This window comes from Macaca fascicularis, chromosome 1, assembly GCF_037993035.2.
Source record: "Macaca fascicularis isolate 582-1 chromosome 1, T2T-MFA8v1.1".
Lineage (NCBI taxonomy): Eukaryota > Metazoa > Chordata > Mammalia > Primates > Cercopithecidae > Macaca > Macaca fascicularis.
In genome coordinates this window covers 50,838,439-50,865,251 of record NC_088375.1, presented here as the reverse complement: position 1 = coordinate 50,865,251, position 26,813 = coordinate 50,838,439, and the positions used below count along the sequence as shown (strand labels likewise).

At 35.2% G+C, this 26,813-nt stretch overlaps 1 protein-coding gene across 1 annotated transcript in view; it reads right to left on the bottom strand.

Annotated features, from left to right (window-relative positions):
• Positions 1-389: 389 nt before the first annotated feature.
• Positions 390-26,813, bottom strand: part of CDC73 (cell division cycle 73) — a 140,780-nt gene continuing 114,356 nt past the window's right edge. The window contains exons 14-17 of the mRNA XM_005540291.5: positions 21,251-21,412; positions 18,213-18,313; positions 4,387-4,528; positions 390-3,581 (exon numbers count right to left, since the gene is read on the bottom strand). Of these exons, the coding sequence (XP_005540348.1) occupies positions 3,545-3,581; positions 4,387-4,528; positions 18,213-18,313; positions 21,251-21,412 (442 nt within the window). The 3' untranslated portion in view covers positions 390-3,544. The remainder of the gene's footprint in view (positions 3,582-4,386; positions 4,529-18,212; positions 18,314-21,250; positions 21,413-26,813) is intronic.

Here is a 26,813-nt window from a genome sequence, read left to right as displayed (position 1 = left end):
CTTTTCAGCTGAGAACAAATTTCTATAGTTCTTATTTTATAAATTACTTCTCAGCATTCTATATGGACTTTAACCAGACAAACCAATGATTTATTTATTAAGAATCTTTGTTTTAAAAAGTATGTGTATATGAAGGGCTTTAATAAACTTCCAAAAAAATTAAAAATAAAAAATTTAAAAACTTATCTTACTCATAATTTGCATTTAAACAAGCAATTTCAAAACACAAAGTTTAAAGCTACTTTCTAATCCTAATTTGACCAGCTTTTATAAATAATTGTTTCATTTGTAATATAACATATACTGCTAGTCTCAAAAAATTTTATATACTTTAGTTCAACAAATATTCCTTCCCACCCCTCCAAAAAAGAACAATGTAATCACTTTAATTTTTGTTAGCAGTCACAAAAATTTTTATTTAGGAAAAATATTCCCTTCAATATTTATTAGATAATGAATCTTATTTAAATGAATAGTTTACTTGTACTTTTCTGTGTAGACCAATTTAAAAGTATGCCACTTTCCTTTCATAAGCAAACTGTATTTGTCTCATTCTGCATGGCAGATCAAATATTAATACTTCTTTCTGCCTTAAAAATTATGAGATTTTCCTCATTATAAATTAGTTGTTTCTATAAGGATTACTGTTGTGCTGCTAAAAACAAATGTTAGTAAAGGTTATGGAGACATGGGAAAAAAACAAACTACAATACTAGTTAATAATGAAATACATTAAACATTGTTTAAATATTAAACAGTAAAATACCCCTTCTATATTAAATAAATAATTAAAATTGCATTTGTCAATGGGAATACAGGCCAATACCACCAATAACAGGGATCGTCTAGTGCAAAGGGTGGTCACAAAACAACAAAACAAAAACCACACACACATACAGACAAGAAGGAAGAGGAAACACATTTAATACTGGCATTGTTTTCAATAACAAATTAAACCAGTGATTCTGAATCCTTCCTGCACATTCAAATTACCTGGAGAACTTAAAAAAAAAATACTGATGACCAGGTCTTGTCTCAAATTACATGAAAATGGGAATCAAGATTCAGGCATAGGTATTTTTAAAAACTCTCCAAATGATTCTAACATGCAGTCAGGGTTGAGAGCAACTGAGTGAAACTTACATATTTCTTACTGTTCCCTGACTGAGAAGAATGTCCTATGAGTATAGAAATAGAACTTTCCTTTACAGGTTGGGCATACAAGGGTATCTCCAGTTAGCAGTAACTTATGGACGGGTAAGTCAAGTTATTAATTTATACTTCATTTCCAGTAAAATATCTACTTATACCTCTCTTCATTCCCTGTAATTCTGTACTCTCAAACTCCAAGACAAAGTAGAGTCAAACTACACTTTTATAATAAATTTGTTACACTGAAAATACATTATTCATTCATGCATATAAGTATTTACTGAATGCCTACTATGTGCAAGGCACTGTGTTAAGTACTGCTATATAGGACCATGGCATGGGGGAAATAAATAGGGACTGGCTGAAAATTTTTGTTTTTTAGAACAAACAGCTAAAAAATAATGGAATGAAATTAATCACATGGACCTAAATAAGTGACTAAATTATCAAAGAGAAAAAGAGAAAAGAGGTACTTATACTAAGGGTCTGATTTTAAGATAGATGGTTACAGCGTATTTGTCCTTTTCCTAATGTTCCTTTACAGTATTTCCATAAGCCTTTGAATATACATAAGGCAAATTCAAAATAGAAAAATAAACCTCGTTCAAAGTAGATGTTCCTAATTTTAACCATATTCCGTATCCAGTAAAGTTCATAAATAAGTACAAATACCAAAAATCTTTATGGGAAGGTAGTTCATATTGACTTGTAGTAGTCTTGACAAGTAATCTTACATAAAAATATCACAGATTCTGGTCCTTGACTATTTCATCATGGAGAAAGTTTACACAACATGTAATTTATTTTGGAAACAGATTTATATGCTAAGAAAGCCTAATGTGAACAAATTTTTCTTTTATCTTTAAGGAAAGAAGATGCTAAGAAGGTAGGAAAATAGGGGTAGAATCTGTTCAAACCTTGTAAGTATGCTAAAATCTAGTAATTTAAAATGCTGACTGTTCTCTTCTGAAGAGCCTTGTAAATACCATGTGAATAAATATCTTTTCTAGTTACTAGTGGTATGAACTATGTGACTACTTAAAAAAATAGTAACTTCCCATTTTTGTGACAGTGTTAAATTTCATTAAGAAGCTAGATAATGTCAGCTTAATACCTATGAAAGGCCTGTTTACCAAACATATGTTAACCTTGGAGAAAACTGCTGGAAATAAAAACAGAGAAAAAAAATGACATAAGACTGTGATCAGCAAAAATTCCAATGGCAAAAACAGTTTAGGAAAGCAAAGCTTCCTAGTTGCTTTTAAGTTAAAAAAAAAATTGAAATCAAGGTTCAAGGAAAATGGTCACTTGATGTACCTTGGATGCAACATTTTGTTAGTAAAAAATATTTTACTAAGTTAAAATATAGTTTTCATATTTTACACCATATTGAATACACACATAAAAATACCAGTGTTTTTCTCTTGTTTCTTTTCAGACAATTAAGCAAATGTTTTCTTTGGTGCCTGGGAGTTTATCAATATTTAGGGATAGTGGAAGATAACAACTCCAAGACTGACAAGCCTAAAATAGAAGATTCAAAATCCTATACCATAAAAATTAGAATCAAAGGTGGACTAAAGAGAAAAGTAGCTTAAAGTTATACTGCAACAGGGTTGATACATATTCTTTCCCCAAATCATACTCTGGCTCCCAAAATAAAAAATACTACAGCCTATTGTGGTTTTAATCTGTGTTTTGAGATTTTTTTTCAAATGGAAAGATATCACAGATAGAAACACATCATTCTAGGTTTCAAAATCACCAAAGTCAGTGAGAAGAATGTACATTCATTTAAATGTAATCATTTGTAAATAAAGAAATCTTGGAAAGGCTGAACAGTTCAAATTGAAGAATTGTTCTTGATTTTTCATCATTCTTTTTAAATAAAGAGTAAGTGTAGATATAGTGTACATACAGGTTTTGACATTTTGATTCATTCAAAATAGTCACATCCCTTTGCTTGGTTTTGGATGTTCCAGAGACTAAAATTTAATACCATTCACAACATAGTATTTTTAGTAAAAAGAATTATAGAGCAATGAAAAATCAGAAGATGGCTCAGAGAGCCTTTTATAATCTCTAAATATACACACATTTATAACCTGCATTTATTTTCTAAAACAAATTTTAAGTAATGCTAATTTAACCAATGGAGAAAAAACTTCTATCAAAATATACAATTTCCATTACAGACTAGAAGGCTAATATTAAAAAAATAGTTGTAAGCCAAAAAGTTTGCTTATATGGATGACAGGCATCATCTCCTTGAAGCACAAAGCATCAAATAAGGTCTTATAAAAGATCAATCTGTGACCTTCTTCATTTTTAAGTTCTTGATAAATTCATAAAGCTTGAGTCTCAATTTCCAGAAATGGAGGAGCCAAATAATTCAGAATCTCAAGTGGGATTTATGCTTTACCATGTACCTGAAAAAAAATATGGTAGGTTATAATGACTATAGGAATTTTAGAATTTTTAGATTAATGTATGTAAAAACAGGCTGACATTTCTTAAAACTTAAAATCAACAGAATAAAATGCTGTTTTCTAGAAAACTGGAAATATAAGGACTTCTGGAAAAAGCTAGAAATAACACTCCTCTTATTAAGTAATATAATCTAAGAGCTTCTAGCTAAAATAATATATATGTTTCACATATATTGTGAGAGACTCGCACCAAGAATGTTACAGACTTTTAAGGAGCATACTTCAAAGAGAACCGATTCAGTGGTATTTACTGTCATCATACGCTGTTCTTAAATTTGCCAATTACAAAACTTTTATTAATGTAAAGGGTTTTATGAACACTACAGTAATAATTAAAATAAATTTTAAAAATTCATTTCCTTTTGTGAACCATCCATAACATAAATCCAGAATCAGAGATCTTTCAGTACTTGCAAAAAAACATAGGGTTCTCTTAATCAAAAGTTCCTTGGATAGGAAATAAGGTTCAAAAAGATCACACAGATAATTAGAGACAGATTACAAAACCAAGACTAAAGTCTAAGTTCTGACTCAGTTTAGTGTTACTTCTATCAGGCTATATTAAACTCTCCATCTAAAGTAATTATACAAAAAAAAATTGTTATTTACTACAGATAAGCATCAAGTTAATGTTAAAAGAAGGGAATTAGAGAACAAGACTGACAAATTTATGCAACTTAAAATTTAACTAAGACAGAAAAATTACAATAAAACACACATAAGCATATTTTAGAATCAGAATTACCTGTCCAACGTTTCCCAAAATCGTAAGAACACTGGTCTATCCAAATGACGTTTGTGATAGCTGAGTTCTAACACTGTTACATCCCATTTCTGAACATTTGGATCCAGACGAACTTCATCATACTTCAGATGGAAGGCTTTAACTACAGAGGGGGTGGAGAGAAGTAATCATTTTTTTATTCAAAATTAAAAAAAAAAAAAAACTTTCTTCTATCAACTGAAGCCACATTATAACTAAAGTGATCTTTTAAAATATTATCTTTAAAAACATTCAGGGTTTATACATGCCAGCCACTGGAGACTAAAATGAGGAATAAGGTAAGATAAAATACACATGGTCCAGTGAAGGACAATAAGAAAAGAGTATAAGGGTGGGAGGTTATCACAGAAATACAAGAGTGCAACCATACCTTGGAGATACTGTGGGTTCAGTTCCAGACCACCGCAATAAAGTAAGTATCATAATACAGTGAGTTACACATATTTCCTACCTCATTGCATATAAAAGTTACATTAACACCGTATCAGAGTCTATATTAAGTGTGCAATAGCATTATGTCTAAAAAACAATGTACATGCCTTAATTAAAATGTACTTTCTTGCTAAAAAAAAAAAAGCTAACAATCATCTGAGCCTTTGGCAAGTCCTAATTTTTTTGCTGGTGTAGGATTATGCCTCAATGTTGATGGCCGTTGACTGAATAGGGTGTGGTGGTTGATGAAGGTTAGGGTGGCTATAGCGATTTCTGAAAGTAAGACAACAATGAAGTTTGCTGCACTGATTGACTCTGCCTTTCACAAAAGATTTCTCTGAAGTATGTGATAATATTTGACAGCATTTTACTTACAGAAGAACTTCCTTTAAAATTGGAGTTAATCCTCTCAAATTCTGATGCTTTATGTCATGTTCTAAATCCTTTGATGTCATTTCAACAATGTTTACAGCATTTTCACAAAAGTGCTCACTGGAGTGAATTCCATCTCAAAAAACCACTTTCTTTGTTCATCTGTAAGAAGGAACTCCTCATCCATTCAAGTTCCAGCATGAGAGTGCAGCATTTCAGTCACATCTTCAAGCTCCACTTCTAATGCTAGTTCACTTGCTATTTCCACACCCTATCTTTATTTCCTCCACTGAAGTCTTAAATCCCTCAAAGTCATCTACGAACCATGAAGGTAGGAATCAACTTCTTCTAAACTCTGGTGATGTTAATATTTTGACTTCCTCCTATTAATCACAAATGTTCTTAATGGCATCTAGAATGGTAAATCTTATCTAGAAAAGCTTCAATTTACTTTTCCCTGATCCATCAGAGGAATCACTATATATAGCAGCTACAGCCTTACAAAACTTATTTCTTAAATAATAAATCCTGAAAAGTCTAAATTACTCCTTGATCTATGGGCTAAGGAAGAGATGTGTTAGTAATCATGAAAACAACATTTGTCTCCTTGAACACCATCAGAACTCTTGGGTGACTAGGTACACTGTCATTCAGCACTAATATTTTGAAAGGAATCTTTCTTTCTGAGCAGTAGGTCTCAACATGGGCTTAAAATATTCACTGAACCCTGCTGTAAACAGATGTGCTGACATTCACGCTTTGTTGTTCCATTTCTAAAGCACAGGCAGAGTAGACTTAGCATAATTCTTAGCGGCCCTAAGATATTTAGAATGGTAAGTGACCACTGGTTGCAACTCAAAGTCCCCAGCTGTATTAGCCCCTAACCAAAAAGTCAGTCTGTCCTCTGATGTCTTGAAGCCAAAGCACAGACTTCTCCGCAACTATAAAAGTACCAGATGGGATCTTCCTCCAATAACAGGCTGTTTCGTCTACAATGAAAACGTGTTGTTTAGTGTAGTCAACTTCATCAATAATGTTTGCCAGATCTTCTGGATAACTTGCTGCAGCTTCTATATCAGCACTTGCTGCTTCACCTTACACTTCTTTGTTATAGAGATGGCTTACTTCCTTAAATCCATGAACCATCCACTGCTACCTTCCAACTTCTCTTCTGCAGAATTCTGTCCTCTCTCAGTCTTCATAGAACTGAAGAGAGTTAGGGCATTGCTCAGGATCAGGCTTTGGCTTAGCAGAATATTATGGCTGGTTTGATCTGCTTTCCATACCAACCAAGCTTTCCCCATATCAGCAATAAGGCTGCTTTGCTTTCTTATTATTTGTGTGTTGACTGAAGTAGGACTCTTAATTTCCCTGAAGAAGTTTTCCTTCGCATTCACAACTTAGCTAACTGTTTGGCATAACAGGCCTAGCTTTTGGCCTGTCTCAGCTTTTGACATGCCTTCCTTACTAAGCTTAATCATGTCTAACTTTTGGTTTAAAATGAGAGATATGCAACTCTTCCTTTCATTTAAACACTCGGAGGTCACTGTAGGGTTATTAATTGGCTTAATTTCAATACTGCAGTGTCTCAGGAAAAAGAGAGGCCTGAAGAGAGAGAGAGAGAGATGAGGGACTAACTGGTCAGTGGGGCAGTCAGAACAACAGTTATCAACTTAAGTTTGCCATCTTATATGGGTGTAGTTTGCGGTGCCCAAAACAATTTCAATAGTAACATCAAAGATCACTAGTCCCAGATCACCATAACAGATACAAAAATAATGAAAGTTTGAAATATTGTAAAAATAACCAATATCAAAGAGACACACACTGTTGAACAAACGGTGCCAACAGACTTATCAACACACAGGTTGCTACAAACCAATTTGTTTATTTTAAAAAATTCTGCAAAGCATGATAAAGCAAAGCACAAAACAAGCTATGCCTCGTACCTTACACACACAAATTCAGTCAGAAAAAGCTTACAAAGGCACTGATGTTTAACCTAAGATCTAAAGGCCAAGTACGAATTAAGTGAGCACAGAACAAAAGTGACCTAGTGAATAAGATGATCATGCTTAAAGAGAAATATTCGTCTAGAAACTAGAGAAATTTAATAGAACTACATCGTGCAAAGTAATGTAGGGAAGGGATATATACACCACAGAGGTTCAGAAAAATGTTAGCCTTGCAGGCCATATTAAGTAGTTTTTATAATATTTAAGTGACATGGAGAACCACTGCAAAGTATTTAATAGATAATAATGATAGTTTATTAAGCTAGAGGATAAAGAGAGAGTTTTCTTCAATAGAACAGAAGATATATGAGTGGCAAGAGATAAGTGGGGACTGAAAACTAACAAAATTTGGTAAGAAATGATGAAGAGAAAAAAACTGCTAGGAATTTTGGCAGTGTTTTTAGTAGCTACTATAAATGGGATTGCCTTCTTGATTTCTTTTTCAGCTAGTTCACTGTTCATGTACCACAATGCTAGTGGTTTTTGTATGATGATCTTGTATCCTGCAATTTTACTGAATTCATTTACCAGTTCTAAGAATATTTTTGGTAAAGTCTTTAGGTTTTTCTAAATATAAGATCATGGCATCTGCAAACAAGAACAATTTAACTTTCACTGGGGAAAAGACAGTCTTCAATAATGATGCAGGGAAAACTGTGTATCTCTATATACAGAAGAATGAAACTAGATTCCTACCTCTCACCCCATACAAAATCAACTCAAGACCTAAATGTAAGACCCAAAATTATAAAACTACTAGAAGAAAACATAAAGAAAACACTTCAGGACACTGGTCTGGGAAAAGGCTTTATGAATAAAAGCATTGGCAACAAAAACAAAAATAAAAGAGATTATATCAAACTAAAAAGCTTCTGCACAGTAAAGGAAACAATCAACAGAGTGAAAAGACACCTAAAGAATGTGAGAAAATATCTGCAAACTACTCATCTGACAGGAGATTAATACTCAGAATATACAAGAAACTTAAAAATTTCAAAGAATAAAAACAATCAGATTTTATCATTGGAAATGATCTAAATAGACATTTCTCAAAAGAAGACATAAAAACAGTCAACAAATAAAGTATGCTCAATGTCACTTATCATCAGGAAAATGCAAATCAAAACCACAATGAGGTATCATCTCACTCCGTTGGGATGGCTATTATAAAAAAGACAAAAAAATAACAAATGTTCCAGAGGATGTGGAGAAAGGGCAACTCATACACTGTTGGTGGGAATATAAACTAGTACAGCCACTACAGAGAACAGTCTAGAGTTCTCAAAAAACTACCAATAGAACTACCATATGATCCCGCAATCTCATTACTGGGCATTTATCCAAATAAAAGGAAATGAGTATACTGAAGAGGTATCTGCACCCTCATGTTTAATGCATTCTATTCACAGTACTATTTACAACAGCAAAGATATGTAATCAACCCAGGGGTCCAACAACAGATAAATGGATAAAGAAAATGTGGCATATATGTACACAATAAAATACTATTCAGCCATTAAAAAAAAAAAAAAAAAAAGAAATCCTGTCATTTGTGGCAACATGGATGGAAATGGAGGACATTATGTTAAGTAAAACAAGCCAGAAACTGAAAGTTAAACACCACAAGTTCTCTCTCATATGTGGAAGCTAAAAAAAAGTTAAAGCACACAAAATTATGGCTGGATAGAAAAAATAAGTTTGAGTGTTCCATACCACTACAGGATTACAGTTAACAATAAAACACAGTTTCAAACAGCTAGGAGGAGGATACTGACTACTCCCAAAACAAAGAATGATAAACATTTGAGATGATAGCTATGCTAATTACGATAATCTGATCACTATACATTATATGTATCAAAATATCACTATGTACCCCATAAATATGTACAATTATATAGCAATTTAAAAAGTTAAACTAAAAAATTGTAATCAAAGCTATATCTGACATATATTGTCTACTACATATTATGCACTATTGTAGGCACGAAGGACACAGAGTGACCAAGACAAAGTCCCCACCCTAAGGGAGTTTATATTCTAAGAGTCAACAGTTAAACAGGTAAATATACAATATTGTGACAGTATAAATGCTACTGAGGAAAAATGAGGCAGAATAAGGACATAACACATGTGTGGGAGGTTTTTATCAATAGTATTCAGAGAGGGGTTCTCAAGGAGAAGCAGGTAATTGAAAAAACAAGTCTTGCAAAGATTTGGGAGAGGAAGATTTTAGGCAGAAGGAACAGCTGATACAAAGGTCCCAAGACGGACGCAAGCATGGAATGTCCTATGTTGAAGAATAATTTTTTTTTTAATGTTAAAAAACGTTACACTTGCTGTTTTTGTTTGGTTAGTTGGTCGGTTTGAGACAGGGTCTCACTATGTAGGCCAGGGCCTCAAACTCCTGGACTCAAGTGACCCTCCTGGCCCAACCTCTCCAGCAGCTGGGACTACAGGCGCACACCACCACAACCAGCTTCAGTTTAACTTTCTTTTTATAGGCAATGGCCTATATGTATATTCTCAACTACAGCATAAGAAATCTGAATTTTATTCCAAATGTGATACTAAGCCACTGGAAAGTTGACAAGAAGAAGGTGAAATTATATGATAGTCATTTTTAAAAGACAATTCTGTATTGTTCCAGGTGATACATTCTAGGGCAAAACTTCCCAACTAGTTGTACTAAAAACAGGTAGGTTATAAAATAATGACTTATAATCTTTTTCTCTCCTTAATAATCCAGTTGAATCACCCCAGCTAGTTTTCATTATATTTGCAATCCCTTTATTATCAAGGGAGCTTTTGTTTTGCATGTGCATGTACAAATGTTAAGCTTTTTCCCCCCCAATTTTTTGCTTTTTCACTAGCATATGATTATGATCGGTATCGTAACCTGGTAATAGAGGTTCTAAAGAGAAAACAATTGACTTTTGAAGTTTTTTCTGATAGCTTATTTTATTGATTGCTTGTTTCATGTTGCCTGCTGGCATATTGGCTTTTGATGTTAACAACTAATCAAGATTCAATTCTTGATAAAAATTTAAAATGAATAATTTGTGCCCAGAAAAATAAACTTATTTCTAATTTCTTTGCTTATATAAATAAAAGTCTCTTCATCAGACACAAATTATTCATTTTGAATTTAAACTAATTCATTAAAGGAGTTACATGTAGTAAGGTTCAAAAAACTTACTTTCAAAGTAGTATTTATATAAGTAAAATAAATTTGTCAATAAAACAATTTTTAAAACTCATGCATTCAATGTAAATCAACATTTTAATCCTTTCCATTCTGCTTAGGTGTTGCTTTTCTAACTTGTTCAATTATTTGCTAATCATTCTTCAGAATACATATGTTACATTTTTTAAAATGATCAAACTAAAGCCATAATGGCCTACAGTTTTCTTTAATAATTTCAACAGATTTCATCTTCATTGATATTTATTTTTCCACCAGAATAGACAACTTTTAAATTTAAAGCTGGGATACTAGAGTTCAAAAAGTATAAGTCACTAATTTTTAAAAACATATAAAGTTTCACTCATAAAATATTTTATTCATATGAAGCAATGATGTGAAACAAACTTACACCAACATATTATCATAAAAAAAATTTCTTATTCACAAAAAGTATTAAAAGTTTTTAAGCCTCTGGAAGTTAAAAAGAGAAGAAACAGGCCAGGCACAGTGGCTCACGCCTGTAATCCCAGCACTTTGAGAGGCCACGGCAGGAGGATCACGAGGTCAGGAGTTTGAGACCAGCCTGACCAACAAGATGAAACCCTGTCTCCACTACAAATACAAAAATTAGCCAGGCATGGTGGCGTGCACCTCTAATTCCAGCTATTCAGGAGGCTGAGACAGGAGAATCGCTTGAACCTGGGGGGTTGCAGTGAGCCGAGATTGCACCACTGCACTCCAGCCTGGGCAACAGAGCAAGACTGTCTCCAAAAAAAAAAAAAAAAAAAAAGAAGAAGAAGAAGAAGAAACAAAGTTTTGTAAGAAGCCAGTTTTATGGTGGCACAATGAATTGCAACTGCAAAATATTTCACACAACTCAGAATTGCTTGTTTTTGCAAACTTTATGAATGCTGCCAACATTTTTTGGAGAAAGCAGCAAAGCAAGAGATAAAAAAAAAAAAAAAAGGTGCCCTTTTAAATAATATTTAGATATACTGATGGCATGACAAATGGTAAAGGGATAATACAGAAGATTATTAAATAAAAGTATTTTTCCAATGGTAGCTAGCAATAATTTGAAGAAATTTATCATTAAAAATATCCTGAGAGGGGTTTCAAGATAGCTAACTAGAGGCAACTGGCACCTGCCTCCTCCAAAAAGAAGAACCACCTTCTGTAAGTTAGGAGGAGGGTAAAAGAAACAAACAAAGAGAACCAAAATAGTGAGTAGATAATCACACTTCAAATAGATGATCTAAGAGAGTGCACTGGAATTCAACAGATAAAGCAACCGGAAACACCAAAGGCAAGGAAGGAGAAGGGAAGCCAGGACGGGCTCACCAGTGAGATAAGGGTGAGAGATCCTAATGGTTCACATTCCCACCTCAGATTCCTGCAATCCTAGCCGAGGGAGAGCCACACGACCCTCAGGGGTCCTGACACCAACAGAGAAAGCTGCCTAGAGACCACAAGACGCTCCAGATAGGAGGCTCATGCTTAGGCCCTACACATGCCAGAAGCAGCTGCAGAACAGCGCCATTTTGAGGGCTCAGCCCCCACCAGACTGCAACCTACTCTGGGGCCCAAGAGTCCCTACACCCTAAGTTGGGGGTGGGGGAAGCACCTGAAGGCAGTCCCCCACCCCCTGCCAACCTGCAGACAATGATGATACCTAACTGCAAGCCACTGGCAGTGACCCCACAACCCCAACAGTCATGTATTTAAAAGCACCCTGAGGACAGATTCCCCCAATCACAGCCACCAACTGGCGGAAGATCACATGCCCCAGACGCCTGCCTACTGGCCGTTGCCACTGAAAACAACATTGCCCTCTCCAGTAGCAGGACCCAAGTGCTGGTAGCCCTCTGCCAAGGGCCTGAAGAACACCCCACCCCTGTCTGCGACCTGGAGGCCTGAGGACAGGCCAGCTTGGCTGGGCTCTGTCCTCCCCCTCTGCTGCCCTAGCAGTGCCCGAGCACATATTTGGGGTCTTGAGGGTGGCCCTATGACATTCTCCACCATTGGCACCTAAGCACTTATCCCAGGGGCAGAAGATACGCCCATCCAACCTGCCACTACCACCACAACTGCTACCCACCCGCACACACCACCTGTGGGCCTGGGCACTGTCCCGTCCAGCCCATCAAAGCCACAATCGGTAACAGTGTGCACCTCTGGGGAGCCAGAGGGTTGCCCCTTCACTGCTACCGCCATTGCTCACTGCCCAGAAACCTGACCTGCTCACCCTCCAGGCTCACCACTGCCACTGCTGGCAACCAAGATGATATCTGGACTCACTAGCACAGGTGCCAGCATACGTGGCCTTGGGACTCAAAGACAAGCAGGCTCAGCCTGCTGCTGCCACCACTGGGGCCCAAGGACTAGCCTGCCTGATGTCACTGACCCCAGTAAAACTTCACCACACCCTCCACTAACAAGCATACCTTAAGCCACTGAGGAAACCACAGACACCATTGACGCTGTTTATAGGTAAGAAATTACACAGCCAGTACCAAGAATCAAAGCCAAAGTGTCCCACCCAATCAAAATCATAGGTACATCTTCAGGAAAAAGTCCTCCCCTAAAAAGGCAAATTCAAAAAACTAGAAGCAGCAATGTTTACACCAGATGTGCAAATATGAACACAGGGCACAAGAAAATAGAAAAAGAAATAAATTATGGTACCTCCAAAAACAAAAACAAAAAAAACACCAGAATAATTCTCCAGCTACAGATCCCAATGAAAAATAAACTCAGGAAATATCAGAAAAGAATTCAAAATAATGATATCACAGAAACTGAGTGGGATATAATAGAACACAGAAAAACACTGGAGCACTGCTTCAGGACACTGGTCAAGGCAAGGACTTTATGGCTAAGACGTCAAAAGCACAAGCAACAAAAATAGATGGGATTATATTAAAGAAAAAAGTTTCTGTACAGCAATGGAAACAATAAACAGTGTGAAGAACAACCTGTTGAATGGGAGAAAATATCTGCAAACTATTGATCCAACAAGGGACTAATATGCAAGAAACTCAACAATTTAAAAAAAAATCCCATTAAAAAGTGGGCAAAGGACATGAACAGACATTTCTCAAAAGATAACATACAAATAAATGGCCAACAAATATATGAAAAAATGTTCAACATCACTAACCATCAGGGAAGTGCAGATCAAAACCACAATGAAATATTACCTTACCCCAATTACAAGGGTTATTACTAAAAAGACAAAATAACAGATGCTGGCAAGTATGCAGAGAAAAGGGAACTCCTACACTGTTGGTGGAAATATAAGTTAGTAGAGCCACTATGGCAACCAGTATGCAGATTTCTCAAAACTAAAAACAGAACTACTGGATGATCCAGCAATCCTACTACTGGGTATTTATCAAAAGGAAAGAAAATCAGTTTATCAAAGGGATACTTACACCCCTTGTTTACTGTAGCACTATTCACAATAGTCAAGATTTGGAATCAACCTAAATCCATCAACAGATGAATAAAGAAAATGTAGTATATATACACACTGAAATACTGTTTGGCCATAAAAAAGAATGAAATCCTGTCATCTGTGGCAATGCGACATGGATAGAAGGGGAAGGTCATTATATTAAGTGAAAGAAATCAGGCACAGAAAGACAAATTATCCCATGGTCTCACTTATATGTGGAAACTTTAAAAGTTGATCTCATGGAGGTAGACAGTAAAATGATAAGATACTAGAGGGTTGGAAGGGTGTGTGTATGTGTGTGGTGGGAGGGAAGTAGAGGGATGAAAAGCAGTTGATTAATGTGTACAAACATACAGGTAGAAGAAATAAATTCTTTTTTTAATTTCCAACTTTTAAGTTCAGGGGTACATGTGCAGGATTGTTACATAGTTAAACATACGCCATGGTGAACAGCTGCACAAAGGAATAAATTCTAATGTTCAAAAGCAGAGTAGGAGAATATACTTAACAATAATGTATTATATATTTCTAAACAGCTAGAACAGATGACTTGAAATGTTCCCAAAACACAGAAATAATAAATACTCAAGGTTATACATACCCTAAAAACTGACTTGATCATTACACATTCCATCCATGTAACAAAATATCACATGTACATCATAAGTATATACAAATATTATGTATCAATAAAAAATTTTTAAATGTCAATAAATATAGCCACCTCAAATATAACATATCTAAAATATATCCAGATATCAGCTTAAATTTCTCATTTTAAATTTGTAAAGATTTTATTTTGCAATTTTATGCAAATCAGTATTTAATATTTTCTCTCAAATGATGTATTCCATGTAATTATGCAACATCAACAAAATACAATACAATTTTCTATCAAGGCCTATAGAAATACTCCCAAATGCTCTCAGTTTTCCCTCAATGCTGTACAGTGTATTCTGATGGAGAAAACGACTGGAAGCCAGAAGAGTGAAAGCAAAAAGACCAACTAAAAGCTAAGAGATAATATACTCACAAGTTTCTGGCTTAGACAAATTTCTGAAAAGGACTAACAGATAATAAGAAATAGTTTGAGGAATAAGGAAGAGAGTAAAACAATCCAATTCCATTTGAAAAAGCTTGAGTATGACGTATCAATGAGATATCACGGAGAAGTTATCTCATAGTGAATGAGGTATATAGGTCCAGAATATCAAGCTAGAGACAATAATTTTTAGAATAAGGGAATATAAGTGATAACTGAAAGCTATGAGATCTTCTTGACAGGGTATTTAGAGTCACAGGAGATGAGAAATAGGGACATAACCATATACATTTGATCCTTGAACAACAGAAGTTCCAACTGAGTGGGTCCATTTATACATGGATTTTCTTCTGCCTCTGCCACCTGGGACAGCAAGACTAACCCTTCCTCCTCCTCAGCCTACTCAATGTGAAGACAATGAAGATGAAGACCTTTATGGTAACCGACTTCCACTTAATGAACAGTAAATGTATTTTCTCTTTCTTATGATTTTCTTAACATTTTCTTTTTGTCTAGAGCTTACTTTATCTTAATAATGCAATATACAATGCTAACATGAAAAATATTTGTTAATCGACTGTTTATGTTACCAGTTAAGGTAACCAGTCAACAGTAGTAGGCTCTTAGTATGTATGTTTGGGAGGAGTCAAAAGTTATATGGGAGTTTTCAACTGCATGATGTTGAAGGGTCCACTGCAGTTGATAACCAGAGGAAAAGTAGCAAGGAAATCTGAGACAAAGTATAACAGGTACTTGGAAAGTAACTTAAAAAGGAGTAGTCAACAGAATCAAATTCTCATAATTTAAAAGTATCCAGTATTTGAGTCACTGGTGACTTCAGTGAAAACAGTTTTAGTAGAGAGCAAGAGCCGGACTACAGGGAATTTGAACAGAAAATGAATGGGTAGAGACAATTCTTTCCCAAGTGTAGCTATAAAAGGAAAAAGAAGCAGCTAGGGGAAAGGGGGAGGTCAATGTAAGGGTTTTGTTTTGTTGTTTAAGATGGAAGGGGAAAGAGTATTCTTAAACGCTGAGAGAAAGGAGTCAGTGTAGAAGGAATAGGTGGAAGAGAAAGAATAGTTTATGAAAGTAAATCACTGATGACTGTTAAAAGAAAATTCTCTAAATTCTTATCTAAATTTCAGAAGACTAACAATTTGAACAAAAATAAAAAACTTTATATTCCTAATGAATTTCATACATTTATATCTTGAAGACATTCTAATCATTTTTTGTTGAAATATTATTCAACAAGGCAAGCAAGTAGGTAAAAGAGAATTCACATTGACATTTTACTTTCATTAAAATTCCCATTCTCTTTTTATTTAACTTTCTATTTACCAACTCTGCATTATTCAAGTTTCAGAAATAACATAAAAATCTATCATAACGTCAGCTGCCAGGCCCAACCTGCAGACCCTGGCCGAACGACAGAAGAAAAATGTATGCAGACACAGGTTTTTCCCTGGACGTGCGGCTAGGGGACTGGGCCACTCACAGACAACGAGGAGGATACCATAGAGTCACAGCGGCCGCAGCCCACACACGCTGGCATTTTTTTATTACAGATTTAATGACAAAGGCTTTGAGCCAACACACTCAAGGGTAATTAATATGGTCGCCACTGCCTTGCCACCCTCCCCCCACCTCCAACCCCTGCCCCATTGCCACCCCCACCCCCCACCCCCAACTCCCACGGCTGATTAAAGGCCTAAGTAAACTAACTTATCTAGACGAATTTCTTTATATCCCCAGGTTATCTAACCTTTGCTATTAGGCTCCGGATAAGAGAATCTGGCTGACTTCAGCCAAATTATCTTTCGAAGCTTTTGCAAAACCTCCCAGCCTTCCAAGAAGGTTTGTATCTTTTTTCTATAATTTCTCCCACCACCCTGACTACTCTCCTACAGTAATATTAGAATTCTTTTTTTTAAATGAATGAAGGTAACAGAAGAACAAATGACTAAACCTTTCAAGCTTGGGTACTTTCTAAGGAAAAATGATGGTACCACTAACAAAAACTGGGGCTGCTAAAAACATAAGACATTTCAGAATAGTACAATCAACATTCATAATAAAGTTGTCATTTCTAATAAACATACTTGTTTCATGAAAATGACTTTTTAAAAGTAATTTTACTTACATTACTAATTGAACACTCCAATTAATTAATTGTTGGAATATCCCCTTCCAGCAAATAAACAGGTGAAATTAATCTTTTGTTATATCAATCTATGCTAATATGTTTAATAAATATTAAATATGCATGAAATAATTCATTCAGCAGATATTTATTGAAAGCTTCTCTATGCCAGGCACTTTTCTGTGCTGAGGACTCGAAGGTAAATAAGGCAGAGAAGGACTCCCCATCAAAACTTGCATTCTGGCTAGGGAACACTTAGAATAAAGGTATAACAATTAGAAAATGTCTAGGAATGGTAAGTGCTATCAAGAAAATAAAAAAGCGTAAAGAGCAACTGGGAAGTGGTGATGGCTATTTGAAACAGGAAAGTCAGAGACAGATTCTCTAAAGAGAGAACACTTGAGCTGAGATCTGAATGAAGAGAAAAGGTCAATCATCTTACAATCATTACAGATGAAAAGAAGAGCTGGTAAATGTCATTATGGCACTTTAGTCATGGCTACACATTTCTGTTCCTCAAAAGCCAACCCATTTAAAACTGGCATCAATTGTAATCAAAATGTATGGACATGCAACAGTACTGATTTTTTTTTTTTTTTTTTGAGACGGAGTTTCGCTCTTGTTGCTCAGGCTGAAGTGCAGTGGTGTGATCACAGCTCACTGCAACCTCTGGCTCCTGGGTTCAAGCGATTCTCCTGCCTCAAGCCTCCTGAGTAGCTGGGATTACAGGTGTGCACCACCACGCACAGCTAATTTTGTATTTTTAGTAGTGACACGGTTTTGCCATGTTGGTTAGGCTGATCTTGACCTCCCGACCTAAGGTGATTTGCCTGCCTCAGCCTCCCAAAGTGCTGGGATTACAGGCGTGAGCCACTGTGCCTGGCCAATGATTTTTAAGTGATCTAAAAATAATTAGTGATGTTGTGCGATAGGCAATATTCACTTTCAGATACACCTACACAGAAAGTATTAATGTACAAAACTTTTAAAAATATGTCACAGATGCTTAAACATTAACATATGTTACTTAACAGCAATCTTTTGATATACACATCATATGCGCAGAACTATATGACTCTTTCTCTTAAAGTGAGAACATTTCTATATTGGATAAGCAGTAAATATAAAGAGAATCTTACTTTTAGCAAATATATCAACTGGTGATCCATCAGGCAAAAGCCATGGCCAACCTTTGAACTGCCATGCAGGACCCTGCACAAAAACGGCTACAACGCGGTCCCTACAAGTAGAAAAGTGGATGGGGGGAGGTAGGGGACAGACGGAGATTATTTCAAACTTGAGCTTTAGCTACTAATAAATCTCTTAGGCAACAGACCCATAAACATTTATGTGGTAAAGCCTTATCAATCCTTCTATGAAGGTAAGTACTTACCACCTTTTCAATATCATGATTGTTATACTTCCCATATATCTGGTTTTTACACCTAAGTCTTTTAAACATATTAAATGGACAATACTTGTATGTAATTTCGTTTTCATTTTCTGTTCCCTGCAATAGGGAATAGTGGTTGATAACTAGTAATCAAAAAAGTTGTTTAAAACATCATTTAAAATTCAAACACATCTTAAATATTTTACTTTAACTAAAAACATTACATTACAGGAATTCCTCAACCATTTTACAAGGTCCCAGGGCCTTATCTGAGTTCTTGTGATTACTTGGGAAGTAATCTGAGTATAGAAACCATTTAGACTTTTATAATTTTTGCAATTGTTTTACAACTGTTTCATTCACCCTAAATGTATAAGTATTTTTTAAAGCAATTTTTTTCCCAACCAATCAACCTAGTTTTCCTAGAAAGAACAAAATTCTTTATAGACCCTCAAATTTCATTATTTTACAAAATATTTAATTGAATTGAGAAATTATAAGTAGTACTGCCATAAACAGGTAAAGCCAATATCTAAAGAGGTGGGAACGAAACAACAACATCAACAATAATGGTTGAAATTAGTAATATTTACTGAGCATTTACTATGTGTCAAGTGCCATTTGAAGGACTTTATGCATTACTTATGATGTTAACACATTTAATCTTCAAAACAATCCAATGATCTCCCTGGACACTATTAGAAACCTCAGTGTATAAATGAAGAAACAGGTGCATGGGCATATTGGAGAAGACAAAGGAAGGTAGAAGTACAGAGAAAAGGAAGAAGGGAAGAAGGGAAGGAGGAGAATAAATTACTATGCTGGGGCACTGGGTATGCTACTGTTCCTATTTAAGGGCAGATAAATCATGAGAACAGCCATCTCAGTATTATGAAAACAGTTTTGATCTTGCAACTCTGTGAAAGAGTCTTAGGAATGACCTGAGGTCTGCAAACCACACTTTGATAACCACTGCAATTAATGAAGACTGCAGACATACAAAAAAACATTACACCAGAGTTACCTTCTATTCAAGCAGAAGACCTGCAAGAACCACTAAAAACTGCAAGCTTAAAATTCTTAAGCTGCTCAAAATCTCTGAGGCTAAAATTAAGTCTTAAGTTAAAAAATTTTCCCTTTCACAGGATACATGCCTCAAACTGTCAAAATCATCTTTGGCAATGCAGCACACTATTAAATAATCCTTCAATTTCATGATGTAACTTATAACAGCTGAAAGCCCAAGATGCCTGCCAAAGCAAAGGGAATTTGATGGGCAGAGATCACTTATATTCCACTGGGTCTTATAGGATCAGCAGAGAAGCAGGGTAATAAAAATGTTACTCCCCTTGAATTCTTGGAAGGATAATTAAAGGAAAAGGAAAATAAGGAAGTAAGGAAAATGCTGGAGACTTCAATGGCTGGAGATCCTAACTAATACACACAAGCAGTATTTTACAGCATAGTGATGACATTTGTATACACTGTATTATTTCTGCAAATACATTGCAAACATAAAATACAAGTGGTATAACTTTCCTATTTGGTTTTAAGCTTGATATCTGAAATTCTAATCTTACTTTCTACATTACTCGAAGTATCTATCAGGTACCAGAGAAGAATTATAATTTAAAAATTATATATATATAATTTATATATATAATTCTCTCTCTATATATTACATATAATATATATTATATATAAATATGTATTTTATATGTGTGTGTGTGTGTGTGTGTATGTGTATATATATATAGAGAGAGAGAGAGAGAGATAATTATCCTACCAGTCTTGAGGCATAAGTTTAAGGGGCTGGTCTACTACTCTATAAGATACTATGACACCAATTAATTGTAGTGCCCCCTGGTTGCAATTTTCTTAAGAAAATTTTTAATATTAATATTCACAATGCCTTGACTTCTTAATGCCCGAAAACTAACAAGTACTTCAAAGGTAAATTTATCTAATGTGCCATGTGTTGCATTCTCTGTATCACAGATAATACTCAACTTTTACTTCAGATTAAAGAAATAAGGTAATCTGTGTGTCTAAATTTATAGGTACTTTATATTATAAACAGCTTAATATTTTGTTAAAGAACATTTTAATGCAATAAAAGGGTTAAACCATGATAAAAGAGCTGTTCCTATCATTTTTATTAGATTATTCCCTTACAATAAAAGTATGCCTTCACTTTTTTCTTACCAGATAATTGAAATTCTCCAAACCAAAAATCTGAACATAGAATACCTTACAACATTAGTCTAATTTGCTGGGTTCTACAAGCTCATCCAGAACAAATGAACAAGTGGAAAGAATTTTTTACACTGGGTTTTCCAGAAGTTGGAATGTTTCTTCTTAAAAGTAAAATCAAGTTTACCTATCCAAAATATAAAGTTATTGAGGAATTATTAGAATGTTAACATTATTGATGACCAAACTAAATATACATTAGCATACTTTTCAAAGACAGTTCCTATTTAGAACCCATGATAAAATTTGATAGTTGCTCACACAAGAAAAAACAACCAACAATACACAGAAAACAAACGAATATTTAAAAAATATAGGCTGGCAGGTGCAGTGGCATGCACCTGTAGTCCTAGCTACTTGGGAGCCTGAGGCAGGAGGACTGATAGAGTCCAGGAGTTCAAGTTCTGCCTGGGCAACATAGTGAGACTCCATCTCTCAAAAAGCAACATCATCAACAGCAATAATAACACTCATTCTCTTGGATTCAACACCTGTGAAAAGAAATATATATATATATATATAATATCTTACCAGTCTTGAGGCATAAGTTTAAGGGGCTGGTCTACTACTCTATAAGGTACTGTGACACTAATTGCAGTGCCCCCTGGTTGCATCTGGTCTTTTCTTCTTTGTATTAGAGTTTCATTTTCTCGTTGACAACCTTGTTTCTTCTTTTCATCTGATGGGACAAATCTTTGAAAAAACAGAGATGAGAAAAAGCCAAATGTATTACATGTGATGAAAATGGGAAAATAAACTATAACTTGAAATAATTTTTAAAACATTAATTCGTTTTAAACTAAAGATGTTTGTTGTTCAATAAATCTGCTCTGCAAGTACAGATCATGGAGAGTATAGGTCTTTCCTCTGTACACCAAACAAAACTCAAGCTTACTCAGACCCTAAGTTGGGGACTGTGTGTGTGTAACAACACACAATTTATATTCATTCAACTAGCACTTAGCATTCTCCACACTAATCCTTAATTTCTCAAATTCTATTAGAGGGAAACTTCATGATAAAGAGGAATTTTATTAGAAATCAAAAAGCAATTTGAAATGAAAAAGTTGTTGTGGCTAGCAGGCTTCTTTACTCTGTGACTTAGCCTATCCAGGAGCTTAACAAAACACTTTTTTTTTTTTTTTTAATTTTATGCTTCAGCAAAATTACAAAAATACCATCAAACTTCAGAGTAGCCTTGAAAAATTTAAAGTATGAAAATTAGGCTGGGCGAGGTGGCGGGCGCCTGTAGTCCTAGCTACCCGGGAGGCTGAGGCAGGAGAATGGCGTGAACCTGGGAGGCAGAGCTTGCAGTGAGCTGAGATCCGGCCACTGCACTCCAGCCTGGGAGACAGAGCGAGACTGTCTCAAAAAAAAAAAAAAAAGAAAATTAAATCAGTGTATGCTGATAATCTGCTATTATCATCAACTAGTGGCATCTATCAACTTATTTATGTGGATCCATTCTCAAGACAGATATTCTTTTTTAAAAATAACTTAGCAATCTGGATAGCTATTACCACATATAAAATTGGCTAGTGTTCACAAAGTATTTTAGAAGTCTTATTTTCTAAATATATACATAATCCTAACAGTCCAACAGCATATTTTATTAGCTATGATCTAGTCTCTCCAATAAAATGGAGAGAATACAATCAATATATTGAAAGTATCATTCTGCTTCTAACGTTTAAGAGATGAAAGGGTGAAAGGACCAAAAAGCACAGGAGAACTTGTGCTAATTAGAGTTCTCCGAAAAATTTCAATTCCACATATTGGATTCATTAGAAGGTAATATTAATTTTATTGTCTAGAAAGTTTTTAGTTCATGGTGATAATGATGATACTGAACTTTGTTTCTGAGCTGATCTCACATCCATTTTACATTTGGCTGAAAAGTTAAGATTTCTATATCATTTAAAAATTTCCCCCAGATAATCATTTGCTTCCTGTGGCATTTGGTTTATTTATTAATCAAGCTCACTTAGAAAATGCCAGGCAGTACTAATACTTTGAATAATGAAACACATTATTTAGAAAACTTAATATGTGTGCATTGTTTGAAATTGTGTTCTAATAAAAAGCCACAACAAAAATGTTTTAAGTTAATAATATGTGCAACATATTGTGCTGTAAGTTTTATAATATATAGTAGTACAAAACATAGTCCCTGCCCTCTTGAACTTATGTTCCACAAACACAGAACAAAGGGATTCTACTGCCAAGATAAATGCTTTGTTTTATCTCAATCTGTAACTACATGGGATTTGAAATGTTTAAGTTGTTAAATATAAGACTGCATCTCTCTCTTTTCTGGCTTCTGAAATTTTAACATGGTGTTAAAGTTTAAATTTACTTGTAAAAAATTCCTTATAAACTTTAATCATATGACTAGAATACAAAATACATACAAATGGGTGATCTATTACAATACCAAACTAATAAAAAGTCTATTATACACCTGTTTCAACTTCTGATGCCTAAGAAATAAGAGTTACACAGCATCTACATGTCTACACACTGGTTGATACGTTTTATAAAAGTTCAGAAACATTAACATGTTTTTACAATTAACCACCATCCTAGAATTTTTAGATACTGTAGCATGTTAACTTCTATCTACATATTTTCTTAGAATTGCAGTCATCTCTATAAGCAATTTTAAAAAGCTTTATTTCAAAACGCTTTTCAGCAAAGATCTCATTTGATAACATAAAGATAGATCTTATGACCTCTTCCCTAAAGTTAAGTCTACAAAAAAGATTCGTATTCCACAGAGTCAATATAATTTTACCTGTTCACCCTACTGCAGTCCATCAAATCTAAGACATCAATGATTGTGAGCTACACCATTATATTGTACCACTATGAAAGGAAAAAAATACTGCCAATTAAACTATGATATTCTATATAAATCACAGTCATCCCTCCAGAAAACTGGTTAGTTCTTCTGGCTTGGGCTGCACTGCTGGATGTGTGTAACTGGTAATTGTTTCACATATATCTCAGGCAAAACAGGTTCATCTACTCTTGCTATCTTCCATTTTTAGGTTCCATAAAGCACTTGGTTATTGCTTTGCAAAAAAAAATATGGGATTAGGACCAGGTGCAGTGGCTCACGCCTGTAATCCCAACACTATGGGGGGCCAAGGTGGGTGGATCATTTGAAGTCAGGGGTTCGAGACCAGTCTGGCCAACATGGTGAAGCCCCGTCTCTACTAAATATACAAAAATTGGCTAGGTGTGGTGGCATGCGCCAGTAATCCCAGATACTCTGGAGGCCGAGGTAGGAGAATCTTGACCCCGGGAGGCGGAGGCTGCAGCAAGCCGAGATCACACCACTGCCCTCCAGCCTGGGTGATAGAGTGAGACTGCCTTCGGAGAAAAAAAAAAAAAGAAAGAATGGGAATGTCATTCCTCTAATGTGGAAGAATTCAAGTATCAAATCTGCACTCCACTGCTTCATTTCAGTGTATTTTTTAATATATAACATTTTTATTGACATAAAATTTACATACAGTGAAATGCGCAAATAGATGAATTTTGATAAACGTATACTAAGTATAAGCACTATTTCAATCAAGATAAAGAACATCTGCATCAACCAGAAAGTTTCCTTATATACCTTTCAGTCAAATGCCATTCCCCTTCCCAACAGGCAACCACTCTTCTGCTTTCCATTCGTTTTTTCTGTTTTGGGAATTTATATACACACACTCATATACCAGACGTATTATTTTGTACCTGGCTTCTTTCATTCAATGTAATGTTTCTGATAATCATACCTGCTGTGGGATGTATCAGTAGTTCATTCTTTTTTACTGCTAAGTAGAATTCTATTGTAAGAAAATACCATTCTCCTGCTAGTGGATATTTGGGTGTGTCTTAGTACATTCAGGATACAATAATAGAAATAGACTGGGGTGGCTTGTAAACAACAGGAATTCATCACTGTTCTGGAGGCTAGGAAGTCAAGATAAAGATATTGGCAAGTCTAGTGTCTAGTGAGGTCCCACTTCCTGGTTTGTAAACTGTATTATTGCTGTGTCCTCATATCACAGAAGGAGCAAGGAAGCTCTCTGGGACCACTTTCATGAGGGTGCTTATCCTATTTGTGAGGACAGAGCCCTCATGACCTAATTACTTCCCAAATACCCTGGCATTAGTGACTAAGTTTCAACATATAAATTTTGTGGGACACAAATGTTCAGTATATAGCAGGGTAGTTTCAAGGTCTGGGTTATTACAAGTAAAGCTAACATAAATATTCCTGTATAAGTGTCTTTGTGAACACATGCTTTCATTTCTCTTATGTAAATACGTTTGAGTGACTCATGGGGTTATGTGTAACTTTATAAGAAACTGCCAGGAAGTTTTCTAAAGCAGTTGAACCATTTTATACTTCCACTAAAAATGTATGAGACTTCTAGTCTTTTGAATTTTAGTCTTTCTAACGGGTATGTGAAATAGTATCTCAACATCATTTTAATTTTTACTTCCTCAACAACTGATGATACTGAGAATTTTTTTTCATGTGCTGATTGACCATTTGTATACCTTCTTTTGTGGAGTATCATTATCTCTTATTTTTAATTGGATTTTTAAAAATACTGACACACAGGATTCTAGATACAAACCTTTTGTTAGAAATGTGCAATGAAAAGATTTTCTCCCAGCATGTGGCTGGTCTTTTTATTTTCTTAATGGTGTCTTTTGATGAACAGAAGTTTTAAAATTTCGTTTTTTTTTTTATGGTTCACTTTTTTTTTTTTTTTTTTGAGACGGAGTCTCGCTGTGTCTCCCAGGCTGGAGTGCAGTGGCGTGATCTCGGCTCACTGCAAGCTCCGCCTCCCGGGTTCATGCCATTCTCCCGCCTCAGCCTCCCAAGTAGCTGAGACTACAGGCGCCCGCCACCACGCCCGGCTAGTTTTTTGTATTTTTAGTAGAGACGGGGTTTCACCATGTTAGCCAGGATAGTCTCGATCTCCTGACCTCGTGATCCACCCGCCTCGGCCTCCCAAAGTGCTGGGATTACAGGCTTGAGCCACCGCGCCCGGCCTATGGTTCACTCTTAAACAAAAAAAAACACTGTCTATTTCAAAGTCACAAAAACATTCTATTACGCTTTATTCTAGAAGCCTTACAGTTTTAGCTTTTAAGTTTGTGTGTATAATCTACCTTAAAAAATGTTTGTGTATGGTGTTAGGTAATGGCTGAGAATCATTCCTCTCCACCCATATATTTATCCAATTGTTCCAGTACCATTTATTGCTAAGGCATTCATTTCTCAACTGAAATGCATTGACGTTTTTGTCAAAAATAGTACAGGCCCATTTATGCAGTCTCCATTATTTTCATTCATCTAACTATCTTTACATCATTAGTACAATGTGTGGATTACTGCAGCTTGATATTAAGTCTTGAAATCAGGTAGTGTGAGTCCTCTCTCTTCGTTCCTCCATAATAACTGTTTCAATGATAAATTGCACCATATCTTTTCTGAAGATATTTTGCACCACATTTAAATTCCACATATATAGTACCATCTATGCACATACCTCACAGAACTGATGAAACTATGAATTGCCATCACTATTTTGTGCATGTGCCAGTAATAAAAATTGTGTCAGGACTGCCACCTAGCCACAGCAACTCTAAGATACCATCAATCATATGACATATTACAATTTGAGAGATATTAAATCATGAATAATAACTGTGTATATTGGAATTAATAAGTATATAATACTCTAGAACTAATTAAACTTAACAAAGAATGTGACCAAAGTGCTATATATTACAGCACTATCAATTCAGCTACCCTAGGTCAACTGTCAATGTATCCTGTTCCATTACAACTCCACTCTCAGCTTAGAAGTTTCAGCTAATTGCAGCAATGACCAGATGGAATACAACTTAGGATGTTAAAGAGGGCAAAATTTAAGTCTATCAAGTACTACCCAGACTTAAGCCTTAAATAACAAACAACAGTACTTTATTTCTATGCCTCCTCTTGAACAAGAAATTTGAACAAATCACTTCTGGCCTATCAATATATAATAATACAGCTGTCTATAAGGTAACATCCAAAAGG